The sequence below is a fragment of the Biomphalaria glabrata genome, chromosome 7 (genome assembly GCF_947242115.1).
Source record: "Biomphalaria glabrata chromosome 7, xgBioGlab47.1, whole genome shotgun sequence".
NCBI classification, from domain to species: Eukaryota; Metazoa; Mollusca; class Gastropoda; family Planorbidae; genus Biomphalaria; species Biomphalaria glabrata.
The window spans coordinates 41,359,110-41,375,862 of NC_074717.1; the positions used below are offsets into that span (position 1 = coordinate 41,359,110).

The 16,753-nt window shown below is 36.9% G+C and overlaps 1 protein-coding gene across 2 annotated transcripts; it reads right to left on the bottom strand.

Annotated features, from left to right (window-relative positions):
* Positions 1 to 370: 370 nt before the first annotated feature.
* On the bottom strand, positions 371 to 15,261 carry LOC106067673 (NFX1-type zinc finger-containing protein 1-like). Of its 2 annotated transcripts, XM_056036604.1 has the most exons (4): positions 15,094 to 15,261; positions 13,315 to 13,453; positions 12,365 to 12,468; positions 371 to 6,763 (listed from the first exon to the last, which is right to left on the bottom strand). In XM_056036604.1, the coding sequence occupies exon 4, from the start codon at positions 6,752 to 6,754 to the stop codon at positions 2,291 to 2,293; it is 4,464 nt and encodes a 1,487-aa protein (XP_055892579.1). In that variant the 5' UTR covers positions 6,755 to 6,763; positions 12,365 to 12,468; positions 13,315 to 13,453; positions 15,094 to 15,261; the 3' UTR covers positions 371 to 2,290. The 2 variants fall into 2 exon arrangements, with proteins under 2 accessions (XP_055892579.1, XP_055892580.1); XM_056036605.1 differs by lacking the exon at positions 13,315 to 13,453.
* Positions 15,262 to 16,753: the final 1,492 nt, after the last annotated feature.

Consider the following 16,753-nt stretch of genomic DNA (forward strand, 5'->3'; position numbering starts at 1 on the left):
GAATAAATATATAGGCCTAATATACATGTATCATAAACAGATGGTTTATTTTCTTTGACAATAAGCATTTGCAGTCAAATTGTAAACGTATGATTTTTCTCACTCGCCTTAGATATTAAAAGAAACATTTATTAAAATGAGATATGTTCTCCAGTAGTAGGGGCAGGCAATGCACGTTTTTCTACGTGTTTCTTTTATACTGGATTGTCTCGCTTTAGACATCCGCTTATCATATGTTTAACATGACTGGTCAGGTGACAGTTTTCCTAGCAAATACTTCATTTAAAGTTATAATTATATTTATTTTTTAAAAATAGGAGGCTCAATGTCAATGTTTCTTTCTATTCATTATTTTATTGACCATTTTCAAAACGTAGTTAAAACAATATGATTTAGTGTGGAAATAAAAAATTACGCAGTCGTGACATCAATGGGAATAACCATTGCAGATTGATACAACATTGTTACATATATAAAAAGAACATAAATATACTACATCTTCACACCCAGTAATACACTTCTTTTATTTCAATTCATTAATAACAAGACATTCCATTTAAAATATACTAAAAATAAATACAACATTGAACTACATTAACAGATCAACAAACTTTTCATTAAATATTCAATCAAGATCATTTGAAATATTGTTAGAAGCATAATTAAATCTGGATATTAATTTCGATCAAGTGACATTCATTCTGACTCAAAAAGGAATTATCATACAAAAAGGCCAAACTATGCCACAATACAGAAAACGTTAAGAAAATTTTACATTGAACTTAAACTCTACTTCAATAACAATTGGAATCGATCATTAAGTAGAATGTACATTTTTAAACTTGCGCTTCCTAAAGTAGTCCCAGTTCAACCATCTTTTTATTCAACAATTCATATTTAGTGACGGAGCGATTAAAAAAAGAATAGATCTGATTAGCATCTATCATATTTCAAATAGATTTGTTAGTGATATGGCAATAGACAATAGTAAACATAGACAGCAATAGGTATTCATTTGTAGAGGAATCTCAATTCTTATCTAACTATATTTTGTTTTATATCACTGACAATTTAAAGGACATTTCCAAGTCTTCCTGCTGGTGGTGTAGGTGTATGTGTGTTTTATTTATTTTTCGGGGGGAGGGGGCTAATAAAAAAGCAATTTAAGATGAGGGGAAACTGTAAGGTATTTGCTATAGTTGTCGTCCACATCGTAACATTAATTCTAAATAAGCACTAAATCTTACGAAAAACAAAGTCTCAAAGAGGAAAAACAATGAGATTGTTTCTTTTAACTAGATGTTGCTTCTATTGGTTTGTTCAATAGTTTTAGTCAAAGTGTCAAATGTCCTATAAATCATTTGGCACCACATATATCTCCAAGCCAAATACCCGGAGAAAACATAAGTCTACATTTCCTTGTTTCTGATACCCGCACAGCATTTCGCTGTCATTTTTCTCACAGTCTTGGATTCCTCATTATGAATATAGACAGTTCAAATTACTATTTTAGAGTTTACACCTAAAATAAAAAATAGGATCTGGCATCGTTGAATATATAGATCTCGCTTTTCTATTATTTATAACAATGTCATATGGTGTGCAATGTGTTTATCAATAAACATTACATAACATAACATAACATAACATTACATAGCCATACTGTTAATTAAGTCTGTAATACCTGACTACAACGAAAAGTGAGATATCAAATTAAATACAATAAATTGAAATGATTGGAATCAAAGAAAGAGCCATGACCAGCGAACTAAACCTTGAGATGAAACAAGAAAATATTGACAAAATATTTTTAAAAAGCAAGGATTATCTATCTAACTTTTCACTTACAACCATATATCGCAATACTTTTGGATTTTTTTCCCCTTTTCGATATCCAACAAATTATTAATTACCAATGATTAATTTTTCATTGGTAGGGGAAGTGGGAGAAATACTGTATACAAACAATGTACGAGACGGAGTGGGTTAATATAAGTTTTGTAATAAACTTTTTAAAAAGAGAATGATTGTTTGACTATATTATTTTTTCTTAATAATCCTTAATATAGAGAATTAAAATAAATAGAAATATCATTCATATACATAAAGATTAAATGTCTGTGATTGTGCAACAACATGGTAAGTTTGTTAATTTCTTAAAAATACACACACTTTTAATGGTAAACATCACATTTTTTGTGTGCAATTCTTGAAAATATAAAGTTTTGTAGGCAAAAGTTACTTTTTGTAAGAAATACTAAATCGACTTCAGTTACTTGCCCCTATGCGTCTAGATTTGTAATTTCGTAAACTTGTCATCAAGAAGGCAATATGGACATTGCTTGACAGGTGGGTCTGAGACTTCTATAGAATGTCCACAGGGAAATGTCATTTTTTTGGCATGACATTCCTTGCAATGCCATTTGTGAGTGTCGAGGTTTTTGTGACATTCAAGCACTCCGATATGTCCACATGTTAATCTGTACCTTACAACACTTTGGCATGGTGGGCACGGTTCGCTGCATTTTCCCGAACATGGATGTCTACCTCCAGCACATAGTTTGGGACATTGATGAGAACATGTCTGTTTTCTAAATCGGATTGGTAGTAAATGTTGCGAGCTTACAATGTTAAATTTGCTTCCGCAAATGTGGCCACATAATCTGAGAGTATTGTCACATGACGTTGGGCATTCTGCTAGACAGGGAGCTGGGCATTTATGTCCGTTCTGGCATTCTTTCTGGCATTTCTCGTGGCACCCTAAAATGTATGTAGGTTTAACGGAACAGCATGGCACATTACTGCAGACGTGACCGCAGTTCAGTTTTTCTAGACAGGGAGGACAACTTTGCGAGCATTTTCCTTTACACTTATGTCCCTTTAAGCAAAACTTTTGGCATTCTTCAACACAAGAATAGGAAGATGCAGAAGAATATAAGCTGCATTTAACTTTGAGAATGTGATTGCATTTGAGTTTGACTTCGATTTCTGTTGAGCATGGGGGACATTGCTTGGAGCATACACCTTTACAGGCATGTCCTTTAGGGCACTTTTTCTCGCATGGTTCTTTACAAGGCAAAGTATCGTGGCTAACAGCATGGCACAGGTAAGTACAAATGTGACCACAAGACAAAGGAAGCTTACAAGCTTGTCCGCAGCCTCCAGCTTTCACCAAATCAAAATCTGAGGCATCTTTTACCAGAGTGACACGTTGATGGTGCTTGCAGCATAATCTTAGAACTTGGCCTAGTTCTGAATGGCTTTGTGCAGTGGCTTGAATTTTCGACCAAAGTGAGCTGTGTTGAGAGAGAAGATCTATGTTCCCGATGACGTACATACCATACTGCGCCCTTGACAAAGCCACACAGATGCGGTTGTCTGTGCTCAGAAAGCCAACACTTCCTTGAGTATTGCTGCGGACCAAAGAAAGCAATATGATTTTATTTTGTTCTCCTTGGAAGTTGTCCACTGTGGAGACGCGAATTCCTTGGAGACGATGTGTTCGCATATTTGCCAGGCATTCCTTTATAAGGTTAACCTGACCTCCATACGTCGCAAGAATTGTTATCTCCCCTGCTGAATAGCCCTGGATTACTAAGTACAGTGCCAGCTTTAGCAGGTACTTAGCCTCGTATTCATTTAGTTTGCTTCTGCTATTCTGGATCACGCCTTCATGTCTGTCGTGATTGATGAAGAAAATGTCTTTGTGCATGCCCATCACGTGATCTCTCCCATGAACTGAGCTGCTGTCCTTTAGCGCTGGGTAAATGTGTTTCATGTACTTCGATATCTCTGGTCTCATCCGATGCTGCTCCGTTAGCTGAACGCAGCTAATGTTGTTTTTCACGAGCCTCTCAAAGAGAGAGATTTCCAATCCGAATTTTTTTGCCAGCTGGTAGACCTCAGTCTTTGGCCTTAGTTGCTGGTGGTCTCCGATGAGAATCAAGTGCTGACAATGCTCACTCAGCGCTGTGACGATGTGTGCTTCTAGGACCTCAGCAGCTTCCTCTACCACAACAATCTTGGGACCGATTTTTTGTAGCACTTTACGATGTTTGGCCGCACCAGTCGTAGTCATGCCGATGACCTTTGACTGTTTTAAAATATTGACATCTTGCATCTCTCTCTGCTCAAGTTTGATTTTGAGCACACTTTCATATTCTTCAACAAGGGCTTTTAGTTCAGCATTCAGGGAAGAGTGGTATTTTAGAAGCCAGCACTTGTAGAGCCTATACTTCTCTGAAAGAGAGAGCGTCCAAATGTTAACAACTGAGTTTTCCTCCTTTGTAGTCATTGGTTTGCTAACCCTCAGCAGTCTAATCACTTGGCTGAAGGTTAGCTTTTTCTGCACTTCCTGCCAAGCTTCTCTGTGGCTGACCTCTTGGGTCACATCACTTGTTATATCTATACCTAGAAGATGACACTTCTGTAGCAATGACGTCTGTGATCTAACTACCCTGCTACGTGGCGCCTGTTTTCTATCATCTTCATCATCGCTCTCGTCGTCAAACTGCCTCTGTTCTCTAATGCGATTATATTCCTCAGAGTCGTCAAATAGCTGATTGTGCTGCCAATTGCGCTGAATTTCTTCAATAGCAGCAACCATCTCATTCACATTAGATCCCAGGAGCCAAGCTTTTAAATTACCATAATGTCTTATTATTTTTTGGTAGACTTCTGGGTTGACATATTCTTTTAATTCCCTTTCACTAATTAAACTCGTTGAGTTTAATATCCCAGTCTTTTTTTCATACCGTTTTAACCAAAATCTGTAAACTTTCTTTCTTTGTTCTACTGGAATTATGTAACGAAAATTAAGATGGGTATCGTTCAAACTCGTAGTTTCTGAGAGAAAGAGCTTTACGAGATGTGCTTCTACGACTAACTGAATGTGGTTTTCAAGCTCTAGTTCAGACGCGCACAACCAATGCCTTATACTTTTGCCAGAGGTCTGGTTGAATTGGTGAGAATGGCGCAAGGACATACATCTCTGTAATGATTTTTCTGAAATAATTGACAGATGTGAGATCTGTATCTTGTCAGCCAGTGCTTTAATTTTCTTTCCTATTTCATCCATTTCTCTGTGGCAGTCTCTGATACAGTTTATTGTAGATCTAGAATCTCTTTGCTTTGAACGAAGCTCTTTTAAATTAAATTGTTTTAATTTGACGGAATCATTCTTCCCTCCGACTCTAACGATTCCGTCGCCACAAAACGGAAGCATCTCCTCCAGGAACTGATCCAGCGCGTGATTTGTGTAGCAGACGACTAGAATGGGGCTACCAGCTGCGCTGGTGTTGGCCAGATTTTCCAGCAGTGATCTCATGACTTTGAGACCAACGAACGTTTTTCCGGTCCCGGGTGGCCCTTGCAGAAGGGTCAGTTCTTTCGTCAGTGCTGCTTTAACGGCCATATATTGGTGCTCGTTGAGGCAGACGTAGGCTAAATCAGGCCAATTTTCAGTTTTAATAACCTGCACAGTGCTTGATATTCTGCGTGTCTTAACAATACATGATAGATTGTATTGTGTCTGTCTTTTCAAATATGCTGGAGCATCTATTTCTTTCTCGCAGCGGACGAGATATTGTTCCATGGGCAGACGCTTCTCAACCATTTCTTGCAGTCCTTCTAAGACATGGCGGTAAGCTTCAAAGAATGAGGGATTCTCAGTCAAGGTTAAAGCCTCCTCACTCGAAAAACCATAGACGTCCTCCAGACAGTTCTGAAACCGGACTCTTAAGATCCCCTTTTTTATTTCGCTCCTATCCATCTGAGTGACAGTGGCGTAGATGATTGTCTTAAAATTATTATTGGTTAGGCAAATAAGACTTCCGAATATAAGTCTTCGGTCCGAGTCCCATCGAACTTTCTGGAGCTTCGACATGTCCAACATAAGAATGTGGTCTATGCCATTGAAAACTTCCAAACCTATAATCTTCACATTTTCATAAAAGAGCATATCAGAGTCTTCAGGGGCGGCTCCATTTATTTGATACTTTCCTATTCCTTCCCTCAACGGTTGGATAAAGTCTTCCCGCATGAGTCGGAACATCACATCAAAGTAGTGGTCAACATCTCGATACGCTCCAGTAGTTTTATTGGCTCGAAGGAAGGGGGTGAAATCGGTGTTCAAGTCGCGGCTCGTTGGGAAGATGGAAACATCTCTGATGTCATCGGGGGGCTCATCGTCATCGCGCCATTTTCTCAGATGGCGTCTTTCCTTCTTTGCCTTAATTTGACCTGACGTAGTAAACATTTCCAGAGCATTTTGGAGCAGTTCTTCGTCACACCGTAACTTCTGGTAGTTATTGTATATAAACTTGAGTATTTCCAGGCAATTTTCTGTGAGTGTTGGCGCCTTTCGAATTGTTTCAATAATAAAATGTAAACATGTCTCAGCCTCCCCTTTACCGTTGATGTTATTGTGATGCCTTAAAAATGTTATCACGTGGTCATAAAATCTGGTGGTAGCCAATATTGTGAGCAGTTTTGTCAAGCTCTGGTCATAGTTTGAAACTTGTAAAACTGATTTTAGAGACATCATTAAAAGTTCAAGAGAATAATTGTCAATGGAACCTGAGTTTAGAAATTTCTCAAGTTCTGGAATATTTGACAGCATCCAAGCGATAAGTTGTGAAGGATCATTCTGAAGTCTCGCCCAATCCCTTAGGCGTCCTAAGCCGATGAATCCCATAGGACGCTCACCAGTTTGTGGCCGTCGGGCATTGGGATAACGAAATCTTGAGGGATTCATCTTAATAGTCTGAAATGCAACAAAAATGTCAGGTCTTTATCTATTTACATTTAGAAATTAGGATTTTAAAAAATAATTATGTATGTTATTTCAATGAAGGATAAGAATTACAGGAGTAGCTATCAGCAATTAGCTAGTAGTAATTCTTTTTAATAGTATATTGTCATGTGTTTACCATTTCAAAATATTTTTTTCTGTACTAAGATATTTTTATTAGATAGTGTTTTTTTTTTTTTTTGGTTGTCTTTTTTAAAATAATATTTAAAATGTATATGAATTACACGCATTTGTGTTTTTCTTCTAGTTTCTTGTTCTCATGTTTATGTTGGAGTGTTCAGATGACTAGACCAATACATGAGATGAACTCGTAGAGATTTGTGGTAGCTACTTACAAACATTGAGCTGGACATAGATACACTCATAAAATCTCATAAATCAACCTAGGCTCATCCAAGTCATTAATTTTTTAACTTTTATTTTAAACTACTTCTTCTTCCTCGTTCTCATTGTTATGTTGGAGTGTTCATATGACTAGACCAATACATGAGATGAACTGCGCAGTGGTTTCCAAATCACGGAGCTCTCCATATAGTTTTCTTTCTATTGGGGTGATTTGGGGCCAGTGTCTTGTTCGGACCTCTTGTTAAAGAGAGCAGTTTTGAAGGACATGGTCAGCATTCTATGGTGACACTCCACATGGTCAGATTTTACTGGTTCCAATTTTGAGCTTCCGGTACATATGTTGTCTCATTCTGTTGTGTCCGGTATGAGTCGAGGGCTTAGACGTTGATCTTGTCGGGATAGCTTAAAACAAGCATCATCTTTCTAGTGATCCGTGGGAGATCCTATATATTTCTCATTTATTTTATTTACTATGAGTTTCTTCATTTCTTCTGTATAGAGTGCAATGGTTAATTGTGTGTCAGCCTTCTCATTTCCTTTTAGTTCTATATGTGTGAAACAGTATTTTTTTTTGCTGTTGTTGTTGAGTTTTATAGATGCTGTCCTGGGTCCTTATGTACAGTTTGTGTTTAATAAGTATACATTTACAGAAAATTGTTTTGTGGTAAACTTTCATAACATGATTAAGATAATGCATTTTTTTTTGCTGTTGTTGTTGAGTTTTATAGATGCTGTCCTGGGTCCTTATGTACAGTTTGTGTTTAATATGTATACATTTACAGAAAATTGTTTTGTGGTAAACTTTCATAACATGATTAAGATAATGCGTTTAAATGTGTTATTTATATAGTATTTTTTTTTGCTGTTTTTTTTTTTTTTTTGTAATAGAAAAAGAGATCCAATCTATTGTCAAACACAGCTTGTGGGAGAGGCGAACACAATTAGACACAAGACTATTATTATCTCTTATACTTTGAAAAATTATAACGGTCACGCTAGAGTTTTCCTAATGTGGCCAACAACCTAGTCATTCTTTTCCCAATGTTACACATCAACTGCCTAATTTCTAGGAAAATCGTTAGAACCAGTTTCCAGAAGCATGTCCATCTCTGAGGTTGTAGGTTTTGCCTACTCGGAATGTGTGACTATAAAACAGGTATTGTAATAGTGTGAAAGATAAAATGAAAATCATACTTTTTTTTTAAAGTAAATATCTCCTTTATATAACAGATAGAAATGTGTACCAGTGTTCATGGACAATTTATGTTATATTTTTAAAATTTAAAAATGTTACCCCTTCAATTATAAAAAGATTCGCAAAATATTTCTGAATATTAATTTATTAAACTCTTCAATGAATAGTATCCACATGTAGAAATACCCGAAGACGTATAAATATTTTCTCGTTCTCCTACCCAAATCTATTATTTATTTTTTTTTAAATATAACGGTTAAACTAGGGCTTATCTAGTGATGTCTACGAGCTAGTAGTTCTTTCACCTAGGATATGCAGCAACTGTCAACTGAGAGACTATAATTTTACAGGTTATTTCCCTTATTCGATATTTTAAAAAGAAATAAATTACCAATAATTAATGACTGATTTGAATTGGTTTTATTGATCTACGCTTTGTAGCTTATCTTATCTTATATAATACAGACGTTACTTCAAAAAAAGAAGATGATTACGTCCTACGCGTCATGCATTCAGTCATGCATATTAACCAATGACTTAAATTCTGCCAAGTCACTGGTTTTCCTGGCTAGTTTTTGTTAGATAAAAATAAATAATTGTTTAAAGCATCAAGTTGATCGGAGAATGCGTGAGAGAGAAATAGCGTTAGCAATAATTTAAGGAGACAACAAATTTAGTCATATCTGTGAATACTGAAGGAATATATTTCCTTGCTGGTATAAAAATAAAATAATTAATTACCAGCAATTAATTGACTATTCGGTTACCTTTTTTTTTTTTTTTATTGATTCATGTCTTGTCTATACCAATGAATAATTGTGCGAAGTTTCATCTGATCCGAGAATAGGGTGTGGGAGAAATAACGTGTACACACTTTTCGACAGACTGACAGACAGACAGAGTTGATACAGGCTTTGTAAAAATGAGATTTAAACGTATCCCTATATCAGGGGTCGGCAACCTTTTCAGTCGGAAGAGCCAAAAATTACAATTTACAAAATTTCAAAGTTTAAAAAGAGCCACAAATTTTTTTCTTGCCAACTAGTACTCACACAAAAAATTTTTTATTGAAAAAAAAATTCATATATAAGTAGTGTTTTTCACAACAAATCATATATATATATATACAGCTCCTCCTTCGTAATCGAAGATGAGCCCATTTCTCATTTCCTATGGACTCGAAGATGACTGTAAAGTCCAATCCTCGCTTTAAAAAGCCGGCTTTACGTGGCATGGGTAGGTTTGGTCAGTTGCAGTAGGCCTGCTTATTCTCTCAGCTTTTTCTTGGTTCGGCGCTCTTTCACTCTTGCCACTCTTCTTGCTTCAAATCTTGAGACTCCGAGACTCACAGCTTCATGCCACGAGGAGCGATCGAGAGCTAGTGCTTCCCAGCCATGAAAGTTGATATCGCATTCCTTGAAGGAGCTCTTGAGAGTGTCTTTATAGCGCTTGTATTGACCTCCCTGGGAGCGCTTTCATGCACACAACTCCCCGTACAGAAGTCGTTTGGGAAGGCGATTGTCTGGCATGCTGACCACATGTCTCGCCCATCGAAGTTGGAACCTTTTCACTGTCGCCATGTTGGACAGCTTTAAGATTTCTGTGTCTGGTATATGGTCGGACCAACGCACATTATGGATACTCCTTAGTCAGCGTAGGTGGAAGGAGTTTAATTTTTTGGTGTGGCGGAATTTAGGATCCAGGACTCTGATGTAAATAAGAGTGACGGGAGAACCACAGCACTGTAGACTTTCAGTTTTGTTGATATGCTGAGTCCTCTCCGTTGCCAAACTTGTCCTTGAAGTCTGCCAAAAGCAGCACTGGCACGAGCAATACGGAAGTCTACCTCATCATCTAGGTTGGCGTTTGCTGATAAAGTGCTTTCCAGATAGACAAACGTTTTGACACATCAGATAATATAAATATGGCATTATTAGATAATACTTTTTTTGTCGGTAACAACTAAAGAAGTAAAAATTTACTTACAACTTTAAATAGTACTTCAATAACAAACGATTGAGCAAACCAATTCAATGGGAGCGTTTGCCTTGCATGGTTTTAGAAAGTTAGAATACATTTGGCTCATAACTTGATTTTAGTTTCAAATACGACTCTAAATTTTCATTTGTAATTTGGCTTCTTACTTTACTGTTAATTGTAATCATACAAGAGAACCCTTGCTTGCACATAATATGTCGATCCAAAGATAGTCAGCAATCCAAATGCCAACTTTTTCACCTCACTGTAGCCATCTGGAATATTATTTCATGCTTCGAATCAACTCGCGGCATTCCTTTTAAATCTGTCCAATTTTGTTGCGTTACGTACATACATTTCTGGACTTCTAAATTGCTTTTCAACTCTGTAAATTTTTCACCCCACAAAGCTTCACTTTTTTAGATACATTACCGGTAATTGAATTTCTAGAGATTCAGTATCAATTCCGGAATACCGGTTAAGAGTTTCGTTACTTTTGCGTTGAGATGATGTACTAGAAATGCTAGAAAGGCTTTGTTGGTTTTAAACTGCTCAAATCTGTCAAGAAATTCATCTTTGATTTTTGTATAAGTGCTGAAGTAATTCGTGTCAAAAGTTGCATTGGTTTTATAACGATACTGCTTTAGACATTCAAAATGAAGTAATTGACCGCTCTGAATTTCTTCTGCAAAAAGAATTCATTTTTTTTTTACAAAACAAATCAATTCTTTTACCAAAACATAGGCTGGGTTTCCCTTTCCTTGCAGTTTTAGATTCAGCTCATTTCATTTCTCTGTTATATCGATCATAAAATAAAATTTTTGCAACTATTTGTCGTTCTCTAATTCGATGTGATAAATGCCTTTTTCATTTAGAAATGTATTTATTTCATTCAAGCACAAAGCAAAACGTTTCATCAACTTAAATTTGGAAAGTCATAGCAATTTTTTTTTTTTGGGGGGGGGGGAGGGGGGGAAGAAGGAGGTCGGAATAATTAGTCTCCATTTCGTTTAAGAATTCTTTAAACTGACGATGGTAGAGTGCTTTTGACAAAATGCTGTTAATAATCTTGATTACCAAAATTCGATCAAATAAATAATATTTGCTTGTTTAACTAAAGAGCCACAGCTTCACTTCCAAAGAGCCGGATGTGGCTCGCGAGCCGCAGGTTGCCGACCCCGGCCCTATATCACACTGCTAGCTCATAATACGGTAGCGCAACATGGTTACGGCTGACTAAGAACACGTCTGCCAACCAGGTGTCAATCAAACAGTTGTGATTTCTATTCACAGGCGTTGATCAAGCATAGCTATAAAAAAAGATCATATTTTCGTTGAAAAATAACAAACATTGAATATGCAATACAGCTTAGTGGTTATGTCATACTGAAAGTGAAACTAGTGAATGCAAGGGCATCACAACACTTCCTTCACTTTTCATGCGATCGTGTATTTGCTTTCAATATCTTTTTTCCCATCATTGTGTTATACCTTGAAAGCATCAGGGCCGGCCTTAGGTAATTGGAGGCCCTATGAGAAGTGAATTTGGTGTACTCCAACAATACTCGTTGGGGACACGTTTCGCTATTCTCTCTCTTAAAACAAAATGTTGAGCCTTGCGCGAGGCCCCCTACCAATCGGAGGCGCTAGGCGGCTGTCTAGTTTGCCTATGCCTAAGGCCGACCCTGGGAGTGTAATCAGTGTATCAGGTGGAAGAGACAAAGACATTAAACGTCAAATAAATCGAGCACGTCAGGCATTTACACAGGTAAAACCAATCTAACAAGACTAAAATAAGAATCTTTAATGACAAGGATTTTCTACTGAATGTGACTGAATCATAGTGAACAACTGAAGCAACAACAAAAAAGTACAGACCTTCATTTGTCTGAGAATTGGTCTAATTAGGTCCGATTTGATCCGATCCAAGACTACTATCAACTTCATAAAGTAATTTTCGATTTCTTTTATAACTTGTTTTGTTATTACTTATTTAAAATAACCATTAAGCAGTACAAATATTAATCAAGTGTTACCTGACGTTTTTTTCTTTAGTTTTTCAACTACACTCGTAGTTTAGTGTTGAGCTCATGATAGTAGACATTACCTCATCTAGAAAAGTGGCATGTCGCACACAGTTCTGTGTGTAAACAATAATGGCGTTAGATTAATTACGGCTTTAAGAAAAAATGACATTGTAAATCTCCTGAGCTTCATCCTAGTTACAATTGCAATGTAATATGAAAGAAGTGTACATTGAGTTATCTTTCTTCATTTTGTAACGTCGTTGTGATTTGTGTTCATCAAAATATTTGTGTATCTATTTAGTTCCATTAAGACCGCTTTTGTCATCCAGGAGGGGCTGTGGGCTTTGCACTGGGGTGTTTGTGTCTCCTCGTGTGGCTGGTGAGACCTATGTGAGCCCGGAATGTTCGGCCGCACACTGGGCATCTTATTCCAGCTGGAGCTAGTGTTATTGGTCTTGCTTTTTTTTTGTTCTCTGAAGCTTTTCTTCTGCCAGCACTGTTCTCTTGAAAAAGACTTGGTGATAGTGGGAATCGTGGTCGAGAACTTGGCTTGGCTTGCCTAATCTATAAAGGGGGCTCGAGGTTCGACACCCGACTCGAGCAGACTTTACTGAGCGCCCAAAGGTAGCACGGAAAACCATCTCCCAGATAACTTTTCATCCCCCACCCCCCCCCCCCCCAACTGGTCCACAAATGAGATTGGACCATAGCGCTCTGAGCATGCTATAAGCATGAAAGTTGTTGACCTCCTTCAGTCGTAGAACGACTATGGTTCATTTCGAACAATTTTTCATGTGGCTGTGGAGCCCTATTTTGGAGAGACACTCCCTTCCACAAATAGCGCAGGTTAAGGTGGCTTTCACATCGGTGGTAGAGGAGCTGAGCATGAAAGTAGCGCCATATAAAAGCTATAATTATTTTGTTTTAGTTATACTAAGAAAGTAAAGTAAACAATGTACCCTGTTGTTATATGAGGTAAGAGGAAAGTGACAATTTCCTTGCAGACACAGTCGAGGCCTTAAACATCCATAAGATGATTCTAGTTGTCTGTCAAAAGGCGGTACTGCTGCAGACCTATCACATCACCCGAAATAACATCTGTAATTTATAAGATAAGATCAAATTCATGTGGACGCTGTTTAAAGGACAATAATGAATTTTGTTTCCTTCTAACAAAGCTCGATCCTGGCAGTGCCAGAGAATGGAAATAAGTTCATTTCTGTAGTAAGGATAACCAACTCGACCAAAGAGATGGTGCTAACATTGATGTTAACAGACGCATCAAAACCCCTACTTACAAGGGGGCTATTTCGTAAGAAAGGCAAAAAGGTGAGGTATTCAGGGAAGCGCGATTTTAAGTTTTGGCATATATAGTCTATGGTTTGGGCTAAAATTAAGAAATAGTGTTAATGTAGTTAATCATTGCCATCTATCTTATATCTTCTATGTGGGAATGTGGGCATTCCCGTTCAGCCATGAATTTTAAAATGTCACCAATTGAATTCCCGTTCAGCCATGCATTTTGAAATGTCACTAGTTCACTTCAGCCTCCAAGAAATCAATACATGCTGCTCCTAAGTACCTTCTCGGTCTCAGCATTACAACATGACGTTATTTTATCTGAGCTATGATTTTTAAAAAAAGTATATGTATAACATAAAAATGTATAAGGTTGACTGGTTGTGTGTTATGCACTTCCGGTGTGTTATCAAGCTATTCACGAGTTAGAACCCTATACCTATGCCATCCCGACCCATCTTGCGGGAGGTTGGATCTGGGCAGGAACATCTGAAACTTTCTCAAGACAGGTTATATGTCAAGAATATATATATGGCTCCTTCTGTCTAAGTTAGACAATGGATGCGCCCAGATGAGTCACTGGTTTTGGTTTCGTCTTGAGACGGGGCAGAATTTGGCGAGCCTGATCGTGCTGATTCTGGAGCGGCAGAGTTTGAACAACAGTTCATGTGTATGCATTTGTTTTTGGGCTGATAAGGCAGCTTTTTTTTTTCCTTTCTCTTGAGTAAGGCAGCTTTCTTGTTCTTTCTCTTGAATAAGGCAGCTTTCTTTCTCTTGAGTAAGACCGCTTCTTTTCTTTTGCGCTTGGCGAGATCGTACAGACACGATCAATATGTTAGTGAAAATAAGAATTCAGTACTGCTACCTATGTTAAACTAATGCTTTGAAATTCGATATGTTTTATACTAAACTTCTTTAGGGACCCTTGGCAGGGCCGGCCTTAGGCATAGGCAAACTAGGCATCTGGCTAGAGCCTCCGATTAGTGGGGGCCTCGCACAGGACTCAAATCAATTTTTTAAAGAGAAGAAATAGTGAAACTTGTGTCCAATGTTATGGCTGGGGGACACTCGACTTTTAATCAACGGCGTCATTTGTTTTTATGCCGTTTATTTTTTATTTTTCTATTTCATTTAGGGCCAACAAAATCACTTCACTTAGGGCCTCAAATTATCTAAGGCCGGCCCTGTCCGTGGTCTTATCAATAACTTTAGCTAACAAATCCAATTCTATTCAGACACAAAAATTTGGGATGCGTTTGAAAACAGAAAACGTACTTTAAAAAAACAAAACAATAAGAAATGATAGGAAAAAAAAACGATTTCCTTATCAAGACGATAACCAAATGTGTACATCACGTTTTTCACGATGACGCGAAAACTAAATATCTGTTAATACATTTTTGAGCAAAAATAAAATTATTTTCATTAGATTAACTTACCTTGTATACAGGACCGCAAGATTAGTGCGATGTGTTCATTCTTTACGAAATTTTATGGTTGATATAAAATGACAATGTTGGCTCCCTGAACAGTGTCTATTTTTAGTCACACGTCATGCACAACTTCTAAGAAGATTCGAATCTAGTTTCAGATCAACTCGCTCATATCTATGTATGGGGAAAAAATGTAACAAATGTGATTAGAACTTAACATGAAGGCTCTATGCAACACAGGTAAGTCATGTAGGCATGTGTGGAGATATACTGGTAATATAAGAGTTACATCACACAATAAGTATGTCAAACTAATTCAACGTAACGTTGTTATATCATTATCTTATTCACGGTGAACTAGTTTAACAGGACTAAAAACTCAAATTATCTTTGTCAGTGGTTCTCAAATTGTGGTCCGCTCACCCCCTTGGGGATCCGACGAAAATCTAAATACATTCATAAAATCTCTTCACCTTTATCCAAGTTATTATTTTTTTAAAGTTTAGTTTAAACGAAAGTTTATAATTTCAAAAAAAAACGCTCCTTCAACAAAATGTTATCTTCACATTTTTAATTTGTTTACTATGTTTATGTTGCCTTTTCATGTAGGGGTAGGCTACGTGGGCTAATTTTGACTATATAAAGGTATTCCCGAGTACAAAAAGTTTGAGAATCATTGTGTTAGCAGTTTCTCTTACTAGTAGAATGAATACCGCCTGCACCCCTCACCTACAGCATATATATATAAGCATCCCAGCACACTTTCCTCTTAGTACAAAGCTCATTTCAACTCACTCTGGCTGTCTGGTAAAAAAAAAAATCTGTGTAAGATATTTCTCCCTCACCCAATCTCGGATCAAATTGAAACTTTGCACAATCAATCATTAGCATAGACAAGACATGAATCAATTTAAAGAAATAACCAGTTAGTCGATTAATTACGGGTAATTAATAAGTTTGTTTGATACCAACAAGGGAAATTAATCCTTCAGTATTCACAGTAACGGCTAAATATGTAGAGTTTCGTACCCTTAGATAATTGAACACGCTATTTCTCCCACAACCATTCTCGGATCAAGTTGTAACAATGATTAATTGTACCTAACAAAAAATGAATCAATTAAAAAATTAACTAATAAGTCAATTTTTGGTAATTAATTATGTTGTTTTATATCGAATAAGGTAAATAACCTCTACATTATTGAGAGATATTGTTAGTGCGTAGTTCTTTCTCTTAGATAAGCTTTATATTTTTTTAAAAATATTTTTGTAAATATTGTGCTTGTTATTTTTTTTTTTATAAGGTTTGGTTTAAACAACAAGACTATAGATCAAACTGGGATTATATTTATTATACCAATTTATCAAATACTATCCTTACTTCAAAGTGTTCATTTAGTTGTAATAATATATGTGTAAGACAATGGTCATGCTTGCCCTAGGAGTGGCAAAATATGTAGGTCACAGCTGGGGCTGCGCAGCCACGGGAAATACTGCATTCCTCACCAATCTTCGGACTCGAAGACAAGCCTTATTATATGTGTAAGACACTTTACTTACTTTCGTATTACAAACTCTTGGGTGTGTACGTTGTTCTAAACCGACACACAAAATACACATAAAATAGTCAACACACGTCAAATTCTCTGAATAGGTTTTAAAAGTT

Coding starts and splice junctions, on each gene's coding strand:
- LOC106067673 (XM_056036605.1), bottom strand. CDS start 6,754: ATGAATCCCTCAAGATTTCGTTATCCCAATGCCCGACGGCCACAAACT.